This window comes from Alligator mississippiensis, chromosome 1 (genome assembly GCF_030867095.1).
Source record: "Alligator mississippiensis isolate rAllMis1 chromosome 1, rAllMis1, whole genome shotgun sequence".
NCBI classification, from domain to species: domain Eukaryota; kingdom Metazoa; phylum Chordata; order Crocodylia; family Alligatoridae; genus Alligator; species Alligator mississippiensis.
In genome coordinates, this window is record NC_081824.1 from 112,820,425 (window position 1) to 112,847,522 (window position 27,098).

A 27,098-nucleotide genomic window follows, 5' to 3' on the forward strand; every position below is an offset into this window, starting at 1 on the left:
GAAATTGTGTTTTGAAATATCTAAACAACCTGATCGAAATGTTTCAGTTTAAGAAGGTCAGATGGTTTTTGCTTCAATAGTGCTTTGTTTTGCCTTTATCATTTCAACTTTTATAATTTATATCATCTACAAATCTATGGCCATATAGTCTATACATGTAGTCAAAATGACAAAGGTGAAAATAAGTATTATGACCTTAGTGAAAGGATCAGATTCTATTCCACCTATTTGGGCTTGTAAGTGGACTTAGGCACATCTAAGTACAACAATGTTCCATCCTGCTCAAGTCCCTAAAATTCTGTGAATTCAAATTTGGTGTTTTTTTGTGACTCAGTCTTAAGAGCCAGATGATGGTGTTTTACAAAAGTAGATGCATTAATGGATTTTCAGAGATCAGTATAGAACAGAATCATACTTAGTTTCCAAATAAGGTTCCAATAACAAAACAACATTTTTTTGTGACACATAACATTTTGCACTATTGTAACAGGCGGGTGTCCTAGTTGTCATTATGAACACTTCATGTGGAATTAGGGGCCACCAGAAGAGCAAGGAGCTTCCACTTTTGCCCAATATAGTAGTGGTTAGAGCACTGGCCCAGGAAGTAAAAAAGGTGGGTTATAGACCATCCTTAGCCTGAAGGGACTGAAATCCAATATCTGACTCCCAAAACAATGGCCTAATCACCATGCAATAGGACAGCTTGTATGAGATCTCCCTTCAAATCTTATGTTGAAGCTGGTCCACTAAGCAAGGTTCCTGGTGCAGAAGGAGAGCAAACAAGGAGGAATTGACTCTATCCCGGTGATGAAGACAGTCCACTTGACACAGATCCATCTATTAGTACTTTCTGGGTCCAGCCCCACAGCCAGTTTCCCAGCCATCCAACCACATTCTTGAGCCCATAGTCCCCTAGTTTTACCTTGAGAGCTTCATGGGACACTGAGTCAAAGGCCTTCCTAAAGTCCAAGTAAATGATGTTGACCTCATCTCCCTTATCCAGGTGGTGAGTAACCCGGTCATAGAAGTAGAAGTGAGGGGTTCCAGTCCTTGTTGTTAAGTTTATTTCTGGTTTTCAACCAATCACTGACAGGAGGGACTGGAACCCAGAAACACAATTTCCCTCTTCATTGGTTACAAAGTCACACTTCCTCTTGCTTGCTCCCCTTCTGGTCCCCTGTATTTTTCATTCTTGGCTGCCCAGTGGCCCAGCTTCAACTAGCCAGATTAAGTGGGACCCCACCATGGCTAGGCAAGAGCTGAGTGATTATGGCACTCTCCTGGGAAGTAAGAATTGTGTGTATGAATCCCCTTCTACTGAGGAAGACCTAGAGTCTTAACTGGGATAAAAGTGAGCATCACCTCCACCATGAGCTCTGTTCTAAACTAAATCTGGGGTAATATCCTTCATTCTGAACTCAAGTCTGTTGTCCTGATTTAGGTACGCACTTCCTTTTTAAGCAGTCCTGGCACTGTGTAGGCATCTACTGGGCTCAATTCTGAACTATCTCTGTGCCTAACATTTCCCATTGGCTAGCTATAGGTACCTCCTTTCTGATTTCCTGGTCACTCTGAATTACCATGAGGCACCTAGGTATCCATAATCATGATAATCACTATTTGGGGAACCTAGGCTCCTAACCCTGTTGATCTGGATTACTTTCCTGGGGCAAGGTGCCTACATTTTAGTTGTCAGGATGCCTAAGTAGGGTGTCCTACAAGTTGATTTGGATGTGGCATTTCGTCTTGCCACTTTCTGAGTTCTGAAGAAGTTTTGATTGTTTTAAAATAGAAGGAAACCATAAACAAATCACCTTATTTAATATTCTATTTGAACTGCAGCTGCCAAAAATAACAGCTTTTTAATGCAGTAAAATGGCAATTTGAATCCATTTGGTATTGTGACATTTATATGGATTACATGATATAAGTAATCTCTTATTAAAAGAAGGCGCTATTAAATGGGAATTTTCAGTGTCTATTTACAGATTGACCTTGTAACTTACACAAAACTTATTTATAGCGATAGTATGTGATTAGCTTTCCTTGATTATCCAATAACATTTTTCAATTTTTAAAATGTAATTAATGTTTTGCAAAAAAAAAATGTTGTTTTTAAATCTGACCTTTTAAGATACTCACAAATTTAGGAATATGTTTTATTGTAGAAAATGCAAAACAAAATATTTTCTGCTCTATGGGTATATGAATTAGGTTTGTCTGAAATTAGTCAATCAGTTCTTTGTTGGTAATGAGTTATCACTTTTATTTTCAAATTTCAGAGGGTGTAAACTCCAGAACCATCCAGCATCAATATGAAAATAGCAATCTAACATTTACATGTAACATAAATCTTCAAGGGGAAAAGGCACTTTGCAAAGAAAAAGGTGCAGCCTTAAGGTAACAGCAAAACCTCAGTTTTCCATATTGGAAATTAACATAATTTTTACATAATGAACTACATTACTGATCATTAATATAACATAGTTACCTGGCAACTGGAACAGTTCTACTAATGTTACCCAGGGATACATAACTCCTAAATAATATATACAACAATATAAAGTGTAAAGAGTGTATCTGTATGGGAAAATTGTTCCTGGATTTTTTTCAATGAAAAATGCTTTTAGACTAAGGATTTTTTTTGAGGAATTTCATTTTTACATTCAAATTTCTGTTTTTGTCAAAAAATGAAAATCTTAGAATGTTTTATTTCTTGACAAATGAACAGTCACCATAAACTGTTAATGACACCTAAAATATATATTTTTCTTTTTTATAAATTTTTTCATGAGAAATAAAATATTATTTCATCATATCTAAAGCTAGTACTTTTTTAAAATCCTGGGAAATACTGCCTACCTATATATTTAAATAATTAAAATTATATACATTTCTAGAATGCTTCTCACACTTGGATTTGAACACCTTTTGCATACTAACAAATTAAGTCTTATAACAACCCAAAGAAGTAAGAAAAGTACTGTTAAAGTACCTATTTTGCAAATGGCCAAACTGATGTCCAACATTACACAGTCTATATCTGTGATGGCTAGGGAGAAATCAGATATCCTGAGGCACAATGGATAATTACTTTATCTGAAATAGCATATTATAGTATGCATATGGCTATTATTAAAAGATAGGAATTATGTCTTGTGGCAGAAATTATGTTTCTATTGCCAACTGTTCGTTGAGTGCAGCTCATGCACCAAATCTAGCCATGTGCCAGGTGCAGTGTGTGCATTGGATCCAGCTCCATGCACACTGCATGCGGCATGTAGATCTGGTCCATGTCCCATGGACTGCACTGCAGGCCTCATAATAGGGCCCTGTGGGCCAGATCCAGCCTGTGGGCTAAATCTTTGACACCCCTTGTCTAGGAGTTCTTCAGTACCTATCGTACTTTCTCAGTAGAAATACCCCAAAAGACTGCAGGAGGCACTCCCAAATCTTCCTGAAATATTGGGAACTGTTTAGAAGACAGCTTTATTTTAAATATGTAGAAGCATAATATGGACAAACACCAATGCAATTTTCTTTGTACATTTTAAATTCATAGATGCAATTGGACCACCTAAGAAGTCAGCACTAGGGTACAATTTTTGCATTTGCTGCCATGTGATATACCTAGCAATTTTTTTCATATTTATTATATTATCCCCTATGTAAAAGTACTTCTGTGTTATAGCCTACTTTGCTTCTTAAAGATCTCCAAAGAGAAGCAAAAAGTCTTCTGCGTCTATTTTAAATATATTTATTTGGTTTTATAGAGATGACAATTTAGATGCACTTTTGACACACAAGATAACTTGCTATAAAATCATTTAGCTAAGCATTTTAATCATTTTTATTTCAATGGAATAAATAGAATTGCTGAGAGAATAGGCAATGACATATTTAAACTAGCTTTTGAACCCAATCCATCTACCAGTGTGGTTAATGGGAGCTTTTCCACTGGCCTCAGTGGGTGCAGGAATAGACCCTTGCTTGTAAATATTTTATAAAGATATAGCAAATTATCTAATTTAAGGATTCCTTTTCTTAATACATATGGTAAACTAAGGGCCTGCTCTGAACTGATCTTTGCATGGTTATATGACAGTGAGAGATACCAAGGAACATACGTCCCATGCATGTCCAGAACAAGGTCCAATAGTAGACAGACCTCTTGCTTATAGGAGAAATGTAACCCCATCTTCTACTCTTTGTGCACACAGGAGGCTGGGAACCCTATCTCAGGCCCCTTGAAGCAAAGTGACTCTACAGGACTCAGGACAGTGCTTTAAAGGCACACTCTAATGCTAAAAGGTTGAAAGCCAATAATAAAGGTATTAATTACATCATCACATTTTACAGCCATTGCTAAGACTTTTATCCTCTCTGACATCTAATGAGGGAGTGCATGCTGTCTGGGGCTGTGATTAGCTCACAAAAGGAGTGATTAAAGCATTAGTCATTACCTGAGCAGATGGATCATTACATAGGGCCTTAAGCCAAGAAATAAATATACCAATTAAATTACATTTTGGAAGATATAAAATATCAAGATAAAGCCTTAAGTACCTATGGAGCTTAGCGAGTATCCAATTTTATGCACAGTGGATTAAGGTATATAATCTATGTAAGATGTCACTATCTTTTCCCTCTTTAACAATACTTCCTTGGTTAAAAGATATGTCTCGATAAGATTCTGTTGGAAGACCTTTACGTGGGAATTTTTTGTTCAAGAGGCAGCAAACTCTGTGATGTATCTCATCCACTCTTCGCTATTTACCTACTTCATACTGAATTTTACCAGTATATGAGGCTAGCGATGAATTGTTTTCTGTGCTTATTATGAAGACTGACTGATGTTACTGCAGAAACATTGGTATTGGGGCTTTGTTTTAACTTGGACTCAATCTTGTAGTCCGAAGTATAGGAGCTGCATTGATATTTGATGACCTTGCACATGACAGGTGGCTTCGTTACTTTGAGTGACTACTGAACGACTAGTTCCTTACGACTATATTAATTGCAGGGCTGTTTAAATATATGTTTTCAAGTTAATTCCAAATCAAATAGTAAATGTTATTGTTTATAGTTCTTGCCATACAATTTTTCATTTTTACATATCATCAGACCTTTGGAAAGGACTTCCAAGTCATCTTGTGCAACTTCCTGTGTATGGATACAAGATTCATTGTTTGCTGCCTAATTTTTTGCTTTACTCTGAAGCACTAGAATCTTGGCCACCACTGAGGCTGGGGTTTTTGATTGGGATGTGCTAGTACGTAGAGAAAGAGACGTTGTTTTTCTTCTTAGAGTCATACTCATTGCCAAATTAGGGATCAGGAAGGAAGCTTTCCCATAGGTCAGATTGACACAAACTGGGTGCGTGTGTTTGGTTTTTTTTGGAGGGGAAGGGTGCTTTTTCCCCATAATGTGGGGTATGGTCTTTTTCATAGGATTGTTTTGAGCATGTATTAATCAACTGCTTCCTTGCCATTGCAGCGTCAGGGGGCTGACAGTGCCCTCAACTTCTATGCTTTTACCTTTAGCATACTAAAGGGTGTTTAAGAATTGTGCCTTGTGGTTGTACGTGGAGGTTTCAAGTGGAAATTTAGGAGAATTTCTTAGGTAAAATGCTCAGCTCTGAAACTCCTCCCTCATTGAGGCCTACCAGAAGCCAAATCTGGACATCTTCTGGTTGTGCTATATGTTTGCCATAATTGAGGCAGGCATTCAGCTGGGAATGCTAAGATTGGATATTGTTTAGACAGATTTTGTTTCATATTTTATTTTATTATTCTACTTGCCTGCATATGTTGTTCTATCTCTTACTGTTAGGCACCCTGAGGCTTTGTTTGGAAGGAGGGCATATAAATCAAACAAACAAACAAACAAATAAATAAATAATTTTCTGTGAATACAGGAGACTGGACTTGCTGGTCCTCTTCCATTCCTATGCTTCCTTTTATGACAAGATGACTGGCTTGGTGGCTGTGGGGAAAGCATTGGACATGATATACTTTGACTTTAGCGAGGCTTTTGATATGGTCTCCTACAACGTTCTTGCAAGCAAAGGAAGGAAGTGTGGGCTGGATGAATGGGCTGTTAGGTGGATAGAAAACTGGATGGATAATCAGGCTCAAAGGGTAGAAATCAATGACTTGATGTCTAGTTGGCAGCTGGTATCAAGTGAAGTGCCCCAGAGGTCAGTCCTGGGGCCAGTTTTCTTCAATATCTTCAACAATGATTTGGAAGATGGCACAGAGTACACCCTCAGCAAGTTTGCAGATGACACCATGCTTGGGGGGAATAGTAGATATACTGGAGGGTAGAACTAAGATTCAGAGAGACCTAGACAAATTGGAGGATTGAACCAAAAGAAATCTTATGAGGTTCAATATGGAAAAATTCAATGTCCTGCCATTAGGACAGAACAGTCCCATGCACAAGTACAGACTGGGAACCAATTCACTAAGCAGCAGCTCTACAAAAAAGTACCTGTGGGTTACAGTAGACAATAAACTGTTTATGAGCCAACAGTGTGCCCTTGTTGTGAAGAAGGCTAACAGCATACTGGGCTTTATTAGTAGAAGTGTTGCCAGCAGATCGAGGGAAGTGATTATTCCCCTCTATTCAACACTGGTGAGGCCACATCTGGAGTACTGTGTCCAGTTTTGGGCCCCCCGCTACAGAAAGGATGTGGACAAGTTTAAGAGAGTCCAGTGGAGGGCAACAAAAATGGTTAGGGGGCTGGGGCACATGACTTATAAGAAAAGACTGAGGGAATTGGGTTTATTTAGTCCGGAGATGAGAAGACTGAGAAGTAGCCTTCAACTACCTGAAAGACGGTTCTAAAGAGGATAGAACTACATTGTTCTCAGTGGTAGCAGATGGCAGAACAAGGAGCAATGGTCTTAAGTTGCAGCAAGGGAAGTGTAGATTAGATATATGGGGAAAGTTTTTCTTGAGGAGGGTAGTTAAGCACTGGGAATTTATGGAATCTTCATTCTTGGGGGTTTTTAAGACCTGACTAGACATCCATTGGTAATTCCTTGCAGTCAGGGATGACTGTCTTCTTTGATTGCTTTATCTGTAGGTCTGAAGATGGCTGATGAGGCCATTCCAGGATTGGCAGACTATCTTGCAACTCAAGCACATGTTTCCATGTAGGTTGGGTGGTGGTGATGGATTCTTTATTCAGTTCACAGCACGCTGTTTCTACTGCTCCCACTTTTCCATCTCCTGTGGTTATCATGAGGTTTCAAAGTATTAAGATTCTTGCAGAAGACTTCCTCCAGTTGAGCCAGTCCCGGGTGAATGTCTCCCACAAGTTGATGACAATGTTACATTTTTTCAAGTTGGCCTTGAGGACATTCTTGAAGCACTTTACCTGATCCCCTCTTGAGTGTATGCCTTCACTGAGCTGGGAAAATAAAACTTGCTTTGGGAGTCTGGAGTCAAACATCTGGATGACATGGCTGGCCCAGCAAAGTTGATGATGGATGATCATCGCTTCAATGCTTGTGGTGTTTGCTTATGAGAGGGCATTAATATTTGTACATTTATCTTCCAACTGAATTTGAAGGCTATTCCACAGGCAGCATTGGTAGTACTTCTGCAGTGACTTAAGGTGTCTCTTTTATGTTGTCCACAGCTCAGCTTTGTACAGTAAGGTGGGGATCATGACCACTTGATAAACCACGAGCTTGGTTTCAGATCTGATGTCTTGACTTTCAAACACCCATTTCCTCAGGTGTCTGAATGCTACACTTGCACTTTTAAGGTGCTGTTGGATTTCTTTTTTGATGTCAGCCTTCTGCAAGAGACGGCTTCTGACATATGGGAAATACTCAACACTCTCCAGAGTCTCACCGCAAATCTGAATCATCAGAGATGGAGACTGCTCATTAAGACCTTCGTCTTCTGAATGCTAAGCATCAGTCGCATTTTCCCTGGGTAAAGACACTGATAATTGCCTAAAGGTCTCTTTCCAAGTGCTCACTTGGCTAGATAAAGCCTTGCCTGGGATGATATAGTTGGGGATGGTCCTGCTTTGAGTAGGAGGTTGGACTAGATGACTTCCTGATGTCCCTTTCAACCCTAATTTTCTATGATTATATGATTCTTATTGAAAATCTGCAATAAGGAAATCTGCAATCTTCTGCCTAGGAGATTCCACAGTTTTCCTAGGCAGTTTGCCCATTGTCTTCCAGTTATAACAGTTAGGAAGCTTTTCCTGAGATTTCATCTAAATCTGCTTTGCTGTAGTGTATGTCCATTGCCTCTTGTGCTACCCCCTATAGCAAGGAGGAACAATTTTGTCTTCTCTATGTGGCAGCCATTCAAATATTTGAAAATTGCTATCTTGTCTCCCCTCCCCACCCTTTCTCCCTTTCTCCAAACTAAACATATCCAGTTCTTTCAACCTTTCCTCCCATGGTTTGCATTCCAGCTTCTTTATCATCTTCATTGCTTGCCACTGGATCCTCTCCAGGTTCTTTACTTCTTTTAAAATGCAGTTCCCAGAACTGAACACAGTACTACATCTGGGGCCTGACAAGGATTAAGTTTAGCTGAGTAGAATGGAATCATTACCTCCCATATCTTGAATAAAATGCTTCTGTTAATTAAACCAAAGTTTATATGTATTTTCTTTATGGCAGCATCATACACTTTGGTCCCAGAAATGAAACACCAAACTCACCTGTTTACTTTCTGAATTGATTCCTGTCTTTGGATTATGTTAAAGACAGTGTTTTACCCTGGGAAAACAAGCTTGGGCCATCTATATAAAAAACCTCTCATCTTCTTCTCTATGGAGAGGATACCATATTGTATTAAAAGACCTGAACATGGAACCAGTCAGGGGTCCCTAAACTTAGGAAAGATGTCATCTAAGTTACTGGGTTATTGTGGAAAAGTATGAGGTTCCCTGAAATGAAAATTTTTAATTCTATTCCACTCTTAAAGTGATCTGTAAATGTGTCATTGTGAGTCACCATGCTGTTTTATTGTTTTTAACAAATATGCTTGACTTACAACTTCTAACTACTTTTTTTTCTGGAAACTCAATCTAGCATCTCAGAGAGGAGATTGGCTCACTCTTTAACCTGTAATAAAGGTTTTCACAGACAAAGAATGCCCTCAGCAATACCTGTGCAAGCCCCTGGTTGTCATATTAAATCAAAACTAATTATAAAAAGGGTAAAAAAGCACTCACCAAACAAACCTGCTTGAAAGATGATATCTATTAGGCATGTCAAGATCTACGGCTGTCTGACAAATGGCAAAGAGATCAGGAAACAATGAAGCTGGGACTACTGCAGGTCATAGTTGCGAGTAGGGAGGTGAAGACAGAACAGTAGCAGCAATGAGACTGTAAATTCTTTATAGAATTTTGGTCTGATCTTTTCTCTCGCACTGGCCTGATTCTACTTACTTTGGAGAAATTCTATGGCTAGGCCACTTTTCATGTATTAAAGATGGTTGGGTTAAAGGATTGTAACAAGGAACAGAATCATGTACATACTCATACCTGAGTGCTTGAGAAGTCATTGGCTTTGAGGAGAGAATTGTAGCCCTATAATTCAAAATGTCCCTATTTTATTATATTATGTGATAAACCCAGATTGGGGGTCTGTGTGCTTCATTCCTATATCAAACTTACTGGAATTTATTGCATATGTGTTTTCTCTTCCGCTGTGCTGAATAAGTGTTACAGGCTCAGTTGTGCAGAAGTTACTATGGGTCCCTTTTTAATTGTTCTAGTCTTTCCCTTCATACTACCATCTCCTTCCACTGGCCCCATCTCCAAATAGTCCTGCTGCTTCCTTCTTGATTGCTCTTGCTATTTTCTCTGCTCTGCTTTCATCTTTCACAAAGGGGACTTCTCTTATATCCTTTGCCGGCTCTGTTGTGACAGCATCTAAAGCAGTTTTCCTTATCTCACTAGCAGTGTTTCTATGTCAGTTATGCTATGACTACTACCAAAGCACCCTGCCCAAATTGCTGTATTTAAACTGTTTTACTACCTCCTTTTACTGGCTCTGCTTCTAATGCTGTTGGGTTGACTATTAAAGCAAAAGGGAATTGACTGAATGTGCCACCTTATGGCTATCCATGATGAACACCTTATATGAATTACCATCTGTTAAGCATAACAGCTTAAGCTCTATACGTAATGCATACACCATCGTGATTGTTAGTGTCTGCACAGTGAATATTTATTTCAAGACTGTAAAATTTGTCTAAACTTTTAACATTGCATTTGATAGGTTTTCAGTGATGCAAAACAGCATACAAGGAATAAGAAGATATAGCCAACATAGTAGTGATTTTTCACACTGTTCACTGTCTGAAGTTCTGCTAATGGTTTTCAGCAGCAGCAATGTTTTTTCCCCTTTATTAGAACTTTTGTTCTGATCTTTTCACATGCACTGACCTAGTTGTATATATTTGAGAGAAATTCTGTGGCTGGGCCACTTCTCATTTCAAATTGAGGATGTTTCTTGTTACCAATAATATTTAAAGTTTTAAACATAAAACAAAAGTTTAAAATGTTACGACTACAGGAAACAAAATTGTTGCAAGCTGCAGCTGGGCTAACACCTTTACAGAAAAATCTTCCATATTTAAAAACAGAAATTTATTCCACTCATGGATTAATTTGTATCCTAATCCACAAATGTACTGTGCTGAATAGCTCTACTGCCCACATAAACTATGTAGAGACTAGGTTAAAGCCAGTAAAATATATTAGTTTAAAATGTTACTTCTTCCCTGTCTAATTATTATTATAGTTTTACATTGGACTAAATAATGCAAAATGTCCTTTTTTAAATGCAACCTCAGTCATACTTAGATCCTAATATCTATGTAGCTAATGTATAGATATGGCATAATGAAAATGTTTAGGGGTTCAACTTGATGCCCTTCAAAGTCATTATAAAGATTCTTATTTATCAGCCCCCACACAGGCATCCATTTGCTGTTACTATAAAAAAGATATTTTTTTTCTTGTAGTCCAAGTAGTGCTACGGACTTAGAAATATGATCTGCCTTCAAATGTCCTTGTGTGTCACTTGTGATCACTAAATACATATTGTTTGGAAATTCCACCAGAATTTCTCTTGACTATATATGAGAAATTACTTACCTGTGGTAAGTTTTCATTATACTATTTTAAACTAAGATTTTAGAGACGCATCAGCTTTAAAATAAGGTTAAGGCAAATATAAGGTTTAGTACTCTAGTGTAAACACAAACATTTTAAGTGAGCCACTCTTGCTGTCCTTGTTCGGGAAAAACTGTGATTTAAACCAATGGGACAAATTCAGTACTGGTGTATCATGTTACTCATGTGACACTCAGTATGGACGGATTTAGTTAGGGTGATCACATGTCCCAGTTTGGCTGGGACAGTCCCAGATTTTGTAGGCTGTCCCACCATCTCAGCTAGTTGACGACTGAAGCAAAAATCCCTGGATTGGTTGGAATCAGCCAGGGTGGGACAGGAGTGGGGTGGGAGAGTGCTGCTATGAGTGAGGGCTGCTCATATGTGTGTGTATGTGGCATCCAGGGGAGTGGTGGGTGCAGACAGGGTGTGTCAGACCCCTTCCCTGAGGGGACCTGGGGTCTCCCCCAGCTGCCGGTGGGGACCCATGTTTGGGGGAGAACTCCAAGCTTGTGGCCCCGGCTGGGCATGCACTGGGCTTGCAGCGGGGGAGAGAACTGTAGGGGAATGGGATGCAGTCTTGCAAGGAAAGGGAGGTGGAGCAGCATAGTGCTCTAGACGGGTGAGCAGGCACCACTGCTGCCCACCTGCCTTGTGCACCACGCCACTTTGCCTCTGTCTCCACCCACCTCTGCCTACAGCAGCACTGCTGACTTGGGAGAGCAGGGATGGGGTCAGTGTCCCAGATTTCCCATGGTCCCACATGACACCCTTGATTTAGTTCAATGAAAATCTTGCCTGAGATGAACAGTAGGACCAATCCATTGCACATAAAGAGATGAAGTGTCAATTCAAGGCACTATTTGTTTTTCTGACATTTATAATCTACTGGCTATATTCTGGGAATTGGCAGCTCAGGGTGGAGAAGAGGAAGGGGCACGCAGTGGGCTGTAAATTACACTTGCCTTTTCCCATTCTAGAACTAGCAGACATCAGTGCAAGTTAGAGCAGTCTAGTACTGTCCTTTCACACACTCCACTGCCTATTGTCCCCTTGGGTGCACTAGCAGCTATAAATCAGCTGAAGTTTGTTGCTCACTGGTCAAACTACATTTTGTCTTATATACATACTATGTTGCAGATTGCTCATGCAATGGGTTACAAAGACTTCACAAACCTGTGTTATGCAGGGATTCATCAATGCTGGAGTCTCCAAAAAGCCAGTTAAGGTGTCTTTGAAGTTTCTTTGCAGCACAGAAGTGGCACAAAGCAACTCTAGTGAGAGGACCAGATTCTGACCCAAGAAATGTGTGTTTATAAAGCCTCTGAATGCTTGAATTGAAATGTTTCTCTCCCCATTGCTCACACAGTGCTTTGCTTCAGGATTATGCATGAGGACTGTGCCAATGCCATTGCTCTTCCTTTTGGTTTGTTTGCTTTAAGAAATGGAGAGCATCTTTAACTATTTGCTTAAGGGAAAATATCCACCCAAAACAGCTAAAACTAATTACATGCATTTTGTAAACAGATGTAGGCAACAAAGGGGACAGCATGCTTACAATCTTGACAGTATCTCTCATTTGATTGTAATGTAAATTAGAAAATAGAAATAATATAGACCCCAATACAAATTTCCATTTTTGCTTTTCAAAAATCATCCAGAATTGGGTAAATGAAGTTGTCTTTGAACAAGCAGTATGCCAAAATCTCTCCTCCACAAATCATTGAAATTAAGCCAGCTCCTGAAAAGAAACATAAAAATATTTCATGTTAATTTTAGTCTGGTATGCAAACATCACAACAGTATTTAAACCAATCCTACATAGAATAGAGACATAGAATAATAGTTTTTGTTACTCTTTTCTGTATAACATCAATGAAATGTAGCTAGGGATTTGGTTTGATTTATTTTTTCCCATTTTGAAAATGTTATTTTTTCTCTTCAACTCACAAAATGAGGATTTTTAAATGATTTCTTCAGCTCAATCCTCTGCCAGCCTGGGCCTGGGCACCTGTGTCTGCCAACTCAGGACCAGCTACAAGATCAAGGATTTTGTTTGTGTGCCTCCATCTATCCTTGAGGATTTCTATATGGCCCTGAGTACTTGTTAACTGGCTTCTGCATTTTTTTCTTCTAAATATCCAAGTAATGTATTTCCAAAAACAGGCCAGGGATCTCTAATTCCCTAATTGGAGCTTTACTGTTACTTTCAATGAAAAAAGTGTAAGCCAAGATTCAAGTCAGGGCCACCTCACCGAAATCAGTAACTACAATTGGGCTGCTAACTCTGATAAGGTGAGCAGGATTTATTCTTAGAGCATAACAAGTATAAGACATCTCAAATGTCTACTTGACTGTGTTCTTTTGTATAAATTAAATTGGGTAGAGAGCAGCACATGTACAAATGTTACCATCTCACTTGTGTTTAGCTGTTTGTTGGACTCATGATACTACAATTTACTGAGGGGATGATTTCTCAACTACAAATACTAGGTTGGTGCACAGTTCCAAGCAATTTAAAAAGTCAGTAATTCATACATACCTAATGCCAGCCACCAGTGCAACATCAGAGGGAATTCAGACATAACTACAAGGTAAAAAAAGGTACACTGAAAACTTCTTGAAGATCATCTCACACATGAAAAAAATAGTCTTTCTCCTAAAATAACTGTTTCTAAAAAGGGAAAAAGGGATTGGAAGGAATAACAGGAACATAAACTGAAATGATGATATAAAATGCTGTACAGGAAAAAATATACCCCAGCTCCCTAAAATGGGAGAATATCCTAAACTGAACTCAGAGCAGGATCAGCCATTTTAAGCCCTGTATCAGGAAATTCATAGAATCAGAGAAAATGAGAGTTGGAAGGGACCTGAGGAGGTCATCTAGTTCAACCCCCTGCTCAAAGCAGGACCATCCCCAACTGTATCATCCCAGCCAAGGCTTTGTCTAGCTGGATCTTAAAAACCTCCAAGGATGGAAATTCCACAACCTCTCTGGATAATCTGTTCTAGTGCTTGACTACCCTCCTCATGAGAAAGTTTTTCCTCATATCTACCCTAAAATTCCTCTGCTACAACTTGAGACCGTTGCTCCTTGTTTTGCCATCTGCCATCACTGAGAACAGTCCATCCTCTTTGGAACCGCCCCTCAGGTAGTTAGAGGCTACCTCTCAGTCTTCTCTTCTCCAGACTAAATAAACCCAGTTCCCTCCGTCTCTTCTCATAAGTCATGCTCCCCAGCTCCCTAACCATTTACATTGCTTTCTGATAGATTCTCTACAACTTGTTCCCATCCTTACTGCAGTGGGGGACCCAACCTGGATACAGTACTGCAGAAGTGGCCTCACCAGTGTTGAATAGAGGGGAATAATAATTTCCCTTGATCTGATGGCAACACACCTATTAATGCAGCCCAGTATGCCATTAGCCTTCTTCACAACAAGGTCACACTGTTGGCTCATATGCAGCTTATTTTCCACTGTAACCCCCAGGTCCTTTTCTGCAGAGCTGCTGCTTGTTCTAATATCTCTATTTATTTACCTTCCTTTCATGAGTAAGGCAGAAATTCTACCCCTTTGGATACTTAAAACAGGGAATAGGACCAGAAAGCATAAGAGGAACTGTCATGAAGCAGGATAATATAACATTGACTTAGGGTTAAATAGGCAGAAATAGAGTTAAAACATCTCTCTCAGTCAGCCATCCCAGAACTCTGGTAAACAGCATAGTGGGATTAGCAGGTGTTCTTGGCAAAAACTGATGATGAGCTTCATTTGCTGTAGACAACTCTTTCTTGCTTGCTTGCTTTCTTCCTCCTTTTCCTTTCTTTCTTGCTATGTGAGAAGATGCCAGACCTGATCAAATGGTTTATTTTCCTCATTGAGGTTTGGCTGAAATCATCTTTAATTTAGACATTTTGCTGCTGAAGCAGGCTTTGTTTTACATTGAACTTTGGCTGAGGTGCTTATGTTGGAGCCTTGAAGGGTCAGGACATTGACAACAGTTACTTGTTTTACAAAAGGTGCACAACTCCCTGTTGCTGAAACCACCTCTTTTCCTCAAATGCTGTCTCTGGCATGTTACAAATGAAACCTCTTAAATACAGTGCAAGATAATTGCCATTTAGAAATTGTTGCAACAAAGTGTCATTGTGTTTTATATGGCAGTATATTGCATACAAGATGGAAGAGGAGAAATTAATATTTATTGAATTTGATAAAGTGCCAACATTAGTCCAAGAATAAATTAGAGGGAAAATGTTTGATCAGTCCTGCCCAGTTTACAGTACATTACATTTATTTAATATTATCCTTGCTTACCAAATGAAGTTATGATGATATGAATAACAGTAACTGTTATAGCGTAATCCCAAACCCATTCTTCGACAACCAAGGCAAACAGCAATCCACAAATAAAGTAGGTAATTTCCAATGAAACTAGAAGAACTGTAAATAAAAACAAGGTATTTATTAGTATAAACAAACGTTTTGGAAAGTTTGTTCCCATACATGTAATTAATAGAAATAGGCAGTTAAGCTTTCAAAGGTAAAATTGAGGGTAGATTATTTTTCAGCAAGGTCAAGTGGTCTGCTAATGTTTCCATTTAAAATTTGTTTTCAATTATTTACAGCTTGGCCACAAAAATTTGCCTGAGGGGAACCTCAGTGTGTATGTTGCATTACAGTGTAGATTGAAGAAAAGGGCCTAGGATTAATAAGGCTGGTAACCAATGTCCTCTCTATAACCCAGAGCAGGTGCAACAAAGAAATGCACTTATACTGGGAGAAAGGGACAAAATCTGGCCCACAGTGGACTCCATTTCCCAGCAACCCCCGCCCATGTCACTGTGGCCAGATGTCCCAGGGTGACAGAGAAAAGGAATTGGGAAGTCCCATCCGAGAGGCGCAGCACAGAAAAAAAATCATGAAATAAAGAAAGGAACACAAAAAAAACACTTACTTGCAGGAAAAACAAGACTGGAAGGATGAGAAGAAGAGTCCGTGTGGTTCACAAGCCGTGCTTTTGTACGATTAAAGCTGGTGGGTGAGGTCACGGAGATGTGCCGGCCGCCAGAGATAAAAGCGGGCACCAGCAGTGAGGCGGGGAGAGTGAGAGAGGAGGTGGAGGCTCTCTGTGCCAGCATCGGGCAGAGCTGGCATGAACAGGGAATGCCCGGGCAACAGGCGACAGCAGGGATGTAGCAGGGCACTAAGGTGCCTGCTACTGTGAGAGCCAGAATAGCCGCTCAGGTGCCGGTTGCCAGGACGACCAGAGGGAGCCAGTGTCCCCCACCTGCTAGTGGTCAGCTGACTGGAAGGGGAGGGCCTGGCTCCCATTTAAACACCAGAACTGAGGCCAAGGGGGCAGTTCCCTGCCAGCAGCTAAGAAAGAAGGAACTCTCTCATGGAAGGAAGGAGTAGCCTGAATGCAGGAGCAGTGTCTAACCCTGCTTCAGGATGACATACCCCTAGTAGGCTTGAGCAGGGTTAGAGCCAGGCGGCTTAAGTTTTTGTGTTATAGCCTAAGGGCTTGTGTTTGTGTTGCTGTTTGTTACCAGTGGTTTGAGTGAGGCTATTAGGGGTTGGAGGAGGCCTCATAGGGGACTCACAGCAGTGTGGGCACCCCAGCACCAGTGAGGGCACAGCATTCAGGGTGCATAGACCCCAGCCCCAGAGAGGGGCAGTTGAGAAGCCCCAGTGTGGGCGTGGTGAGCCCCGGAGAAGGGGGCAGCATTGTGATGAGCCCCAGAGAAGGGGGCGTTGCTGAGAAGCCCCAGTGCAGCTGTGTGTTTTTTCTGTTGTTTGGACGGGTGGAGTCGTGCCTGGGTTTTGAACTTGTGCCCCCTTTGACTGTGGGCCGGCACATGTGCCTCTGGGCCAGGGGGTGTCATGCCTTAGAAGGGAGCCAGAAAAAGAGGCCAAGAGCCTCCAGACTCTGGAAGGAAGTGCTAGAGCCTCGGAGTCTAACCCTGTTTGGTGGGTTTGGATGGAGAAGTCTAGCTAGAGAAAAAAGGGGTCAGAACCTTATAGGAGAGACCCCAACATACCCAATATAATCGGCAGTCTCCCGCTCACATACTAATTCCATCAAGACGTGGCAGACAAGATTAGAGTGGGACAGCAGAGGTCCAAGAGGACTCCAAGGGCGCCCCACGTAAGGCACGGATGACCGGGAAGATGGCGCTGGGGAGGGCGACCCGTTACAAGGGGCAACAAGGCTCCCTCACACCAAGGGGACTGAGACAGGACCCCATGAGGGGAGGAGTATTGGGGATGACTTTCCCCTTGTGCCTCCGAAGATGTTCAGTGATGGAAGTTCTGAACAACGGAGCGTCCAGCATGGCGACCCAGAAGAACAGGTTGAGACCTATCTCAAGGAAGCCAAAGGGTTTTTACCTGAACACTCCCAGGTACCAGGTTGGGGAGCTGGGCTGGGAGTGGAAAGGGGAGAGAGACCACACAGGATCAGCGTCGGGGGAGTACTGTCAGCATAGGCAGGAGTGAGGGAAGAACAAGCTGGTAGGACACTGGACAGGAAGACCCTTTTGGGGTTCTTTTTCCTTTCTTTTCTTCATTTCATTTCATTACCCTGCTTGACAGGGGAACCCATGCTGACCCCAGGAATAGAGCCGACAGGCTCAAAGGGGCCTTGGGCATAGCACCGGAAAGAACCAAAGATCCTTAAGGAGGAGAGAGGAACACAGTCAGGCACAAGGAACATCCACTGAAGGGAGAGGGCCATTTTAAGACCTGGCACCCCACCAGCAGTTGGCGTAAGGTTAGGGTATAGGGGAGGTGGAGCCCCACAGACATCCCATGAATGGAGTGGTCATCCCTGAGGGGACCTTCGAGGCTATCCCCACCACTGAAGTAACATCCAAAGACGTGGCAGGCAAGTTCAGGGGAGGCCAGAGGGACAACCGAAGCCTATCTCGGGGTACCCACAAAGCCAGAGAGCATGCGCCCTCTACAGCACAGGCCAAGGCCGCACACAAGCGGGTGTTCGAAGCCAGACGAGTGCACTGGTTTCCATGGAGACCTCAGCAGCAGCAGGGCTGTGACAGCACAGGCCAGGGTTTCCATGAAGAGTGGCCCCAGCAGCACTGGCAGGGTACACAGCTGGGTGGGGAGCTGCTCCAGGGCCAGGCTGGGATCTTGCATCAGTGACAGCATGGTTTGGATCCAGGGCACAGCTGTGATCCACTGCCCACATGCCCCAATTGTGGCTCTGCCCTGGCTCTGGAACACTCTGTCACTGCTGCAAGATCCCAGCCCAGCCCCAGAGCAGCTCCCCACTCTGCCAGTACTGCTGCCCTGCCAGTGCTGTTGGGGCCAGTCTCCATGGACATCCTGGCTCATGCTGTCACAGCTCTGCTGCTGCTGGGGTCTCCATGGAAACTGGCCACAGCTATGCAAGCAAGGGCTGCTGGGTAATGGAGTCCAGCTGCCAGCCAGATCCATCATTTTGCCCACCTCTGACTTATACCATCTACATACCTCACAGATGGTACTAAATAGTTATCAAACAGTAGTATCCTGTGGTTAATATTGACCTGTGCCTGGGCCGGTAGAGTATCTCAATATACTTTTCTCTGTTACATTCAATTGCATTATTTTTCTTGTGTGGCAGATGGTTATAAAGAACAGACATGAAGAACAGAGTGTAAATGAAGCAGAGAATCCAAAGGACTAGCACAAGCCACCCCTATGGAATTTGCATATAAGCACATCTTCCCTCAGCCTTGTAACACAGGCATCAAGCTGCACCTACTTCTCTATGGTATATCAAAACCAAAATAGGAGGATTTTGTGTTTCCCGAATAGCTACAATGACAGCACATCTACACAAGATGCTTTACTGTGCAGTAGAGCAATTTACTGCATAGTAAGCATCACCATCTACATGTGTAGACCATTATTGTGCAGTGATTTGCTCTACTCAGCAGATAATTTGCAAATCCAAATGCAAATAGTAAATTAACTGCCAAGTAATTACTGTACAGTAAGGCATATGTAGACAGTCAACCGGGAGCAAATTTGCTCCTGGTCAGCCAGGCATCAGGGGGTAGGAGATTGCTCCCTGTCCCTGGGAACTGCCTGCTTCGGGGGCAGGCTCCACCACCAGAGCCCAGGCAGCTTGTTTCTTTGCCTTGGTAGCAGGGAGCTCCCAACCCCTGCTCCATGATCATAATTGCAGAGCTGGGCCAGGACTGACCCATTGCATAGGGAGAGTGCCCCTCCCAGCCTGAAGCTAACTGGAATCTGCCCCAGGCTGGGACAGTTCCTGGCCAGCCGCAAGCTGCACAGGGAAGTCTGCACATACAGCCTGGAGCTGGCTGGGGGCTGTCCCATTTCAGGCAGTTCCCAGCCAGCTCTGGGCTGCATGTACAGACTTCCCTGTGCAGCCTGGGACTGGCTGGGAACTGACCCAGTCTGGGGCAGGTCCCAGCCTCACAGCTTTTTCCGAGCCCTTTGCCCTGATTGGGAGATTGAAGCATGGGGCTTGGAAATTGCTGAGGGCACGGGCAGGTTCCAGCCCCCTGCCCCAATCTGCTGGTGGAGCTGACTGGGGAGGCAGGGCTGGGAGCTTTAAATATAAATCCTATCGATCATGTTGAGATGCAGTAGTTGCATTAGTAATTTGCAAACTAATTCTAATTGTGTAAGTTCTACATTTTTTCTTAGTAATGCCATTTTTCTGCTAGCCTAATTGAAATGTTCTTTTTTCCTCTAAAACCAAATCAGAATGGCACTGTAGCAAATATCACTGCTCTTTCTATTCCTGTATGTGTTTAAGATGATGATCTAAACAATTTACATTTGAACAGCTCTAATTCCTGCTGATGTGGTTCTCCTTTACAACATAGATTACAAACCTGCTGAAGCTTAATTTATGTAAATGCTTCTTTCTTTTTCCCTACAGGAAGATAGTAATAGTTTTGGAAAGGATCACATTTTTATGATTTTGTACAGATATGTAAAGGGATTTGAACTAGTGCAAACCATACCCTTTTTCAGTAGTGCATTGAACTGGCAATGGACCCAAACCTAAAGTCACAGCTCTGCATTCACTTATTGCCCAGATAAAAGTGCCAGTGAAGTCAATAAAAGGTGTGCATGAGTACAAAATGAGTAAAGAGTTCAGGATTTCGGCTATTATTCCAATAATGTAACTATGATGGGGGACCAGGGCAATCATGCTAGGCACTGACTAAAGGTGGGGGAGGAATGACAAATATCAGCTGTCACCACAGTTACACAAATGTACCAGTGGAATAACAGCAGCCAGAATTTGCCACTGCCCTAGACACCCAACTCTTTGTTATGACTCTGGGTTATTCATAAGGCCATATTAAAATATGAATCTGATGTGAATCATAGGAAAGTTTGCTGCAGTAGGGAGATTAGACTCAACAATATTACAGAGAAAAAATAATTGATTTATAATGAAGATGAAGTAATAAAGATGAATGTTTGCTGTTCATGGTGGAGTAGTCCAGTGGAGAGATGTGACATTGAAAAGAGAGCTTGGGAATAGCTATGTATTACTGAGGTGATAAGTAATTATTGTATTGATTTATAAAATGACATCCTCTTGAAAAGTTCAAAGGAGATGAGCAAACAGTTAAATGCTAGCTGATCAAAAAGTCAATGAGCTTATTTAAACCCAGGTGGCAGTATTAAAATGTCTTGAATTTTTTATGTATGTATTCACAGGGATGACAAGTATGTCCACAACCAGCCTATTTTCTTGGTTCCATAAAAACTGAGAAGCAAAACAAGTTACCTAAGTAATTTGGGTTAATCCAAGAGGGATTTGTTTTAAAGTCAAAAGGTGCCCATCCATCCAACATTTTCAACCTGTGAGAGTTGAAAGAAAATGTTTAACAAAGGTAACTCATAAAACTTTATAGATGTGACCACAAATTAATGTTTTAATTACATTGTGTACTGTAGCTTACACAAGAGTTATTTAAGCAAGATTCTAAATTCCATATCCTGAGAAGAGGAGTTTACAAGTTTCCTTAACTTCATTATGTGTCATAGCCGTGTCTGTACCGGTGATTGCCACTTACAAATAAAAGTGAGGATTTCTTTACTCTACACACCTAAATGTCTTTCTGAAGCAATCAGCTTATCTTTCTGCCTCATTTAAAACCTTCTTTTTAAAGCTGGTTTCTTTTCCCTTTTACTCAGTTGGTATTTTTGTGCGTATGAACTGATTTCATCACGAATTATGAAGCATAAGCAAAACTAGCAGAGAATACAAATTTCTGAATCGAAGGGCTAATTTGTTTGTTTCAAGGGAGGGACAGGTACTCTAATGTAAATAGCAATCCTATTTTGGAGGACTTCTCCTCCTTTCCATCAGACAGTATACCATTTGAAATACCGTTTATGTTCAGTCATACTAATAAAGAAAAACTTACCTGAATGCTGCAAAACAAATGCTAAGGACCACATAATACACAGTGTAGAAAACTATCGTGCATATCAACAGATTCAGCAAAACAGCCTGTAAAGGAGAAATTAAATGAAACCTATTGCCTTATCTGCATTGGTCAGAAAGGTCCTATACAAACATACTAAAATTACAGAATGAAAATTGATCATAGTAACAATATTATTATTTATGTTTAAAGTAGAATACTTGGACAGGATTTTTGAGATCACCTTGCATAAAGGCCCTGCTATGAGATAAAATGTTTGTTGAAGGGGGCTTGAAACAAACTGACTCTAAACATTTCTGTACCTTTCCCTTCATTTTTAATATAAACTATATATTGTAGAATACTTTCTTTTTTGCTGTATGCCTTCAGACCAGCTATTCATAGAATCATAGAAAAATAAGGCTCCGTTGGTCACATAGTTCAACTCCTTGCTCAAGGCAAAATCATCACTGTTTAAATAATATTGTTCAAGTGTTTGCCTACCCTGCTCCTAAAACTGTCCAAAGATGGAGGCCCCAGACAGAGCACCTCTAGGTAATCTGTTCCAATACTCAACCAGCCTCATATTGGGAAAGTTCTTTCTAGGACAGAACCTAAGTTTCTCTTGTTGCAGTTTAAGAGGATTACTTCTTGTCCTGTCCCTTGCAGACACAGAAAATGGTTTATCACCATCCCCTTTATAACTACCATCAGGCATTTAAATATGTTATCAAATGCTGCCCTGCCCTGCCTCTATAGTAGGGAAGAAAGCAGGAGCTGGAGGAGGGAGAGGGAATCCAGAGATTCCAGCAGCAGCAGCAGCAGTAGAGCAATGGGAGCCTGGGGACCCCAAGTTAACCTCTCATAATCTGCATGCATCCTCGGGCTGCCAGTTGGACAGCTCTGGCCTATGTTCTTATTTCTGTTGAATTCTCATGTGAAATTCACTTTCATTTGAATTTCAGTCTCTTAGAAGGCAGAAAGCAGAGCAGGGTGGCATTTAGAGACTAACTTGTTCGGAAAAGCATAAGTTAACACATTGCTAGCTATATCTCTCCATTCCATTCAGAGGGAATTCATCTCCTGACAGCCCTGACCCTGTCCTCATTGTTCTGGGAAATGTTGAATATGGACCTCATTCCTCTGTAGACATCTTTTTTTAAACTCTACGAGATAGGTCTAGGAGTTTCTGACAAATTCCAAATGGTTTCAAATGTTTGGGAGCTTTTCAGCTGTACTCTGGTCTCTGGTCTCAGCTTGGGTAGTAGTTTTGTTCTTTGCTGAAAACTGAAATTTTACTTTTGCCAAATTTTATTTGGCATTTATTTCAGCAAGTAGCTTTAAGATAAATCAGAATGGGATAGAGGTGTCCTTAACCTTCTTTCCATTTGAAGTTTCGCTGGACATATTCCAATAGTATTATAGATGAGCGCGCTAATATTTTGCAGAAGTCTTTTTAAAACCCTGCACTGTTCTCCTCTTTTCCATTGCTAACACTAGGAATGTTTCAGGAATACATTGTGGTGTATTATTGAGTGGAGTTTATGTGACCTAAGTTTCTTATCAGCATGTACCGAGGAGGAGTGAAGTAGAGGCAAGTCATTATCCAGAGTAGCAACTGAATGTATTCAAATGCACAGTAATGTGAACTTGTGGGTATGTATGTGTGTGCCCTTTCCAGAAAAACAGAGCTGTTGCCTTCTGCTGCCAAGGTCTTTCAGGTAGTTTTGTAGAGATGAATGATTCTGATGACTGTTTATTTTTATTTATTTATGTATTTATTGGGGGGGGGGGGGGGGGGAGTTAACATTGCTTTCCTGCCAGGTTTCTACAGTCTGAATTGGCTTGCTTGGGCTAGAGCACCCAGCAGATTATTATCTTCACATACTCCCTCATGAATTTTGGAGATCATCTTTTATAGAAGGCCTGTAGGAACCAAAATGAATCAAATGTTGAGAAGCAGATCACTGGTCATGTGAACATCATTTCAGCCCTGCCAGTATCATAGTAGCTCTATTGGAAATCCTGTGGCAGAGCTGACAATTTTTCTGGCAAGTCTCAGCCAACAGTTTTTCAGTACTTATCTGCTAAGTCAACTGGCAGATTTTAGGCTTGCTGCCAAGGTAAGTTCATAGTAAGCTTTAACATCTTTTTCTAAAGCAACTTTTTTTTCTCCCTTTGATAACTGCTTCATCAAGGTTGTGGACAGTACTGCCATATGTGCTCTCCTCGGTAGGTGTTCAGTAATGGAGGTAAGTCTCATCAGTTGTAGTGAGAATCCATTGAATCCTGCATGGAAGATCAGCCTGTGGTTTTTAACCCAACAGTGCCTTTATGGACTTGTGGCCTGTTTCCAGTTAAAATCCAGGCTCCATAAATATGCAGTGAGCCTTTCCAAAGCCCAACTGACCACTGCAATTTCCTTTTCCATTTGTATGTGTGGCTGATGGTGTCTGTGAGGCTTCTTGATGCTAATGCAACAGGTCACAGGTCTCCTTCTGGCTTTTTTACGTGAACCAGGTCCTAGAACATAAGAAGATGCAGCCATGGCTAACGTTGCTAGATAGTTTACTGGGAATTGTGCCAAAACATGTGGAGATGCCATTAGATCTTTATTTTTTAATGTGTTTTGTTGTGGGCTTCCCCCGATTCAAAGGTTTTGGCCATTAAGGAGCTCTCTTAAGAGTTTTGTTAGATGAGCTAAAATGTTCTGTCATACTCAAGAGCCTTCTTACAGAAGAAACATCTCAGAGACTGAGCCAAGCTGAATTCCCCATCTGCTAATTATGTGTCCTATCAATTTCATCTTCTATCCAGATTCATGTTTCCCATTCAGAGTGAGGCCAATTTATTGAAAGCATGTAAAATAAGGTCATTCATGTTTAGTTTTATTGCTGCTGTTAATATAGTATCTGTATGGTAAAAGAGAGAAGGTAGCCAGGTCACAATGAGAAACATTATATTTTGATAACGTTCTGCTGCTAAGGATATGTTGAATGGAAGCTGAGTGAAACAGTAACTTCCAAATGAGTTGATGAACAAAGTTAATGAGGCAGATTCTTTAGTCAGGAAGATTTGCCAAAATCTTGCTGTAGCAGCTAACTCTGACAATACTTTGATTTCTTATAATTGGGCCAATGTCTAGTTATCCACAAAAAACATACATCTTTTTTGCACATATTTTATTAAATTGTGTAAGGTACACATACATAATAATTTTTCTATGGAGCTTTGGTACCAGAGTTGTCTTGTATACCAACCTATAGGTTCTTTTATCTGAAGAAATAGACTCTGTATCTTCTACCCTTTTTAAATCTTATTTTCTTTTTTACTTAATTTATATTCTCTTTATTTTCTCAAGTGATCTCTGAGGATGTGGGGATGGCTCCATTATCAAAAGGGAGTTTTTGATAATGAAACAGTTATCTGTGTTAGTTTGAAGTCAGGCAGAAGTCTGTAAGATTTGCACCTTATAGACTAACTCAATCCGAGATATACATAGCGTAAACTTTCATGAGGTCAAAAAGGTGTTGTGCAAGGGCATGCATAGAACAGTGTATAAAATGGAGGTATTTAGGTTGTAGCCGTGTTGGTCTATTCATTCCATCCAGGAAGAGCACGCAGCAACTGCTGCAGCGTCCTTAGCCTGACGAAGGGTTTTTGAACCCGAAAGCTTGCTTAATAACTATTCTCCAACCATTTGGGTTGGTCTAATAAAAGATATCAAATTCACCCAAGGAACCTTGTCTGCCTAAAATGGAGGTAGTAATTTGAATGCAAAAGGCAGGAAGGGAGGGAGGGGAAAGGGGAAGCAGGGTAAACCTGGGAGAGGCAAGCAAGCAAGCAATAAGTCCATGGGATAAGAATCCATAGTCTCTGTTTAATCATACTTCACCCAATCCACTGTGGATGATTTCTTGTTCCTCAATTTACTGTTCAAATTGTTTTTTAAAGTTTTTCTGCCTAAGAACAGCTATTCTGAGATCAATCCAAGTTGGTTAAAGTATCCTGCCACAGACCTTTGTTTCTTTTTGGACCTTCTGTCAGATTGGTGTTAATCCATTCTGGTGTTCAATTTCTTTAAGAAATATGTGGTGTCTTTCAAGTAGCTAGCAGCTCCAGTGGCACACAACAGAGTCAACATACCCAGAAACTCCCTTTGTCATGGTGCTAACACCAGAAATGGTGGGGAATCCTGGGTTGCCAGGTCTGTGGATCTTGGATAATAAGTAAAAGTTGTCAGGCCTTGGCTCCCAGGAGGTAGAAGCAGTAATCCTATCTTGTGCTTGCTAAGGTAGATCCTTTAATAGTCTATCTAGTTCATCCTAGCATTGCTCTGTGGGGTCCTCAGTCAGAAGTTTGTAAAACTCTCTGTTGTAAAGTTGTCTCTTGACTCCCTGTATGTATGCTGTTTTGTACATGATAAATAGAAAAATCTATTTTCTATAGATCCCCTTATCAGCCTGTTGCATAATAATATCCAGGTTGTTTTTATGGCTGAGTATGACTATTTGTTCTGCAGGACTGAGGTTATAACATAAGTGGTGTTGTTTTTTGGCATCCTCAGGCCGCGTCTACATGAAATGCTGACTGCACAGTAGTTTGTTACTACTGCGCAATAGCTCATTACTACTGCATAGTAGCGTCACATGGCACAAAACATGACATGATGCTTGCACAGTAGTAATGAGCTACTGCATTGTTAGCATCACCAAAAAGCCATCCGAGGATGTACTGTGCAGTCATTTAGTACTTGTGAACTAAATGACAAGTACTAAATGACTGCACAGTAACAACTGTGCAGGCAGTATCTCATGTAGATGCAGCCTCAGAGGAGGCAAGGAGGCAGAAGCAATTTATATACAGATCCAAAGCAGGGCTGCAGCCTTCAGATGGAGTCCAGGAGCTGTCTTTCTTCTTGCTCTGTGTATGTGTTCAGTCTGTGTTGGGTTTATCATTGTATGGCTTCTTGTATGGAAATATTTAATCAATCATAGGGGGGCAGAAAAAAGATTTGAGGTCTCCATACAGCTACACCTGATTCAGTTATGTAGTAGGGCAAAAAGAAGGACCAGAGATAGTACAGACACCTCAGCTGGCATGAGAGTGTGGTTGGATAGGTTGATGACATTTACCATGGATTTACCTGGATTAAGTTTTGTGATTTTTTTTTTTTGAGTGCTGACAGATGTGCAGGCCTCCACTCTAACTCACGGCACTTTACATAAAGCACCATGAGTTAGAGTGCTTCCCCCTCCCTCCCCGGCCCAAGAGATGTTTGCTTATTGGGTCAGGGGAGGAATCTAGCTTTGGAGGTGATCAATCCTGAGGAGCTGCCTGCAGCCTCTCTCCCTTAGCCCTGCCCCCTCCCAATGTCAGCACTGTCTGCAGAAAGGGAGGTGGGGAGAAGGGAGGGGGAGTGAGCTGCAGGCTGGGGTTTGCCTGGCTTGAGCTGGAGGGTAGGATCTGGGGGGCTGTGAGGCAGGGGACCTCCAATCC

The 27,098-nt window shown here is 41.3% G+C and overlaps 1 protein-coding gene across 1 annotated transcript in view; it reads right to left on the bottom strand.

Moving 5' to 3' along the window:
- Window positions 1–9,021: 9,021 nt before the first annotated feature.
- TMEM244 (transmembrane protein 244) overlaps window positions 9,022–27,098 on the bottom strand; it is a 36,926-nt gene continuing 18,849 nt past the window's right edge. The window contains exons 2-6 of the mRNA XM_059724112.1: window positions 21,600–21,685; window positions 20,957–21,030; window positions 15,490–15,615; window positions 13,710–13,754; window positions 9,022–12,908 (exon numbers count right to left, since the gene is read on the bottom strand). Coding sequence (XP_059580095.1) covers window positions 12,814–12,908; window positions 13,710–13,754; window positions 15,490–15,615; window positions 20,957–21,030; window positions 21,600–21,685 — 426 coding nt within the window. The 3' untranslated portion in view covers window positions 9,022–12,813. The remainder of the gene's footprint in view (window positions 12,909–13,709; window positions 13,755–15,489; window positions 15,616–20,956; window positions 21,031–21,599; window positions 21,686–27,098) is intronic.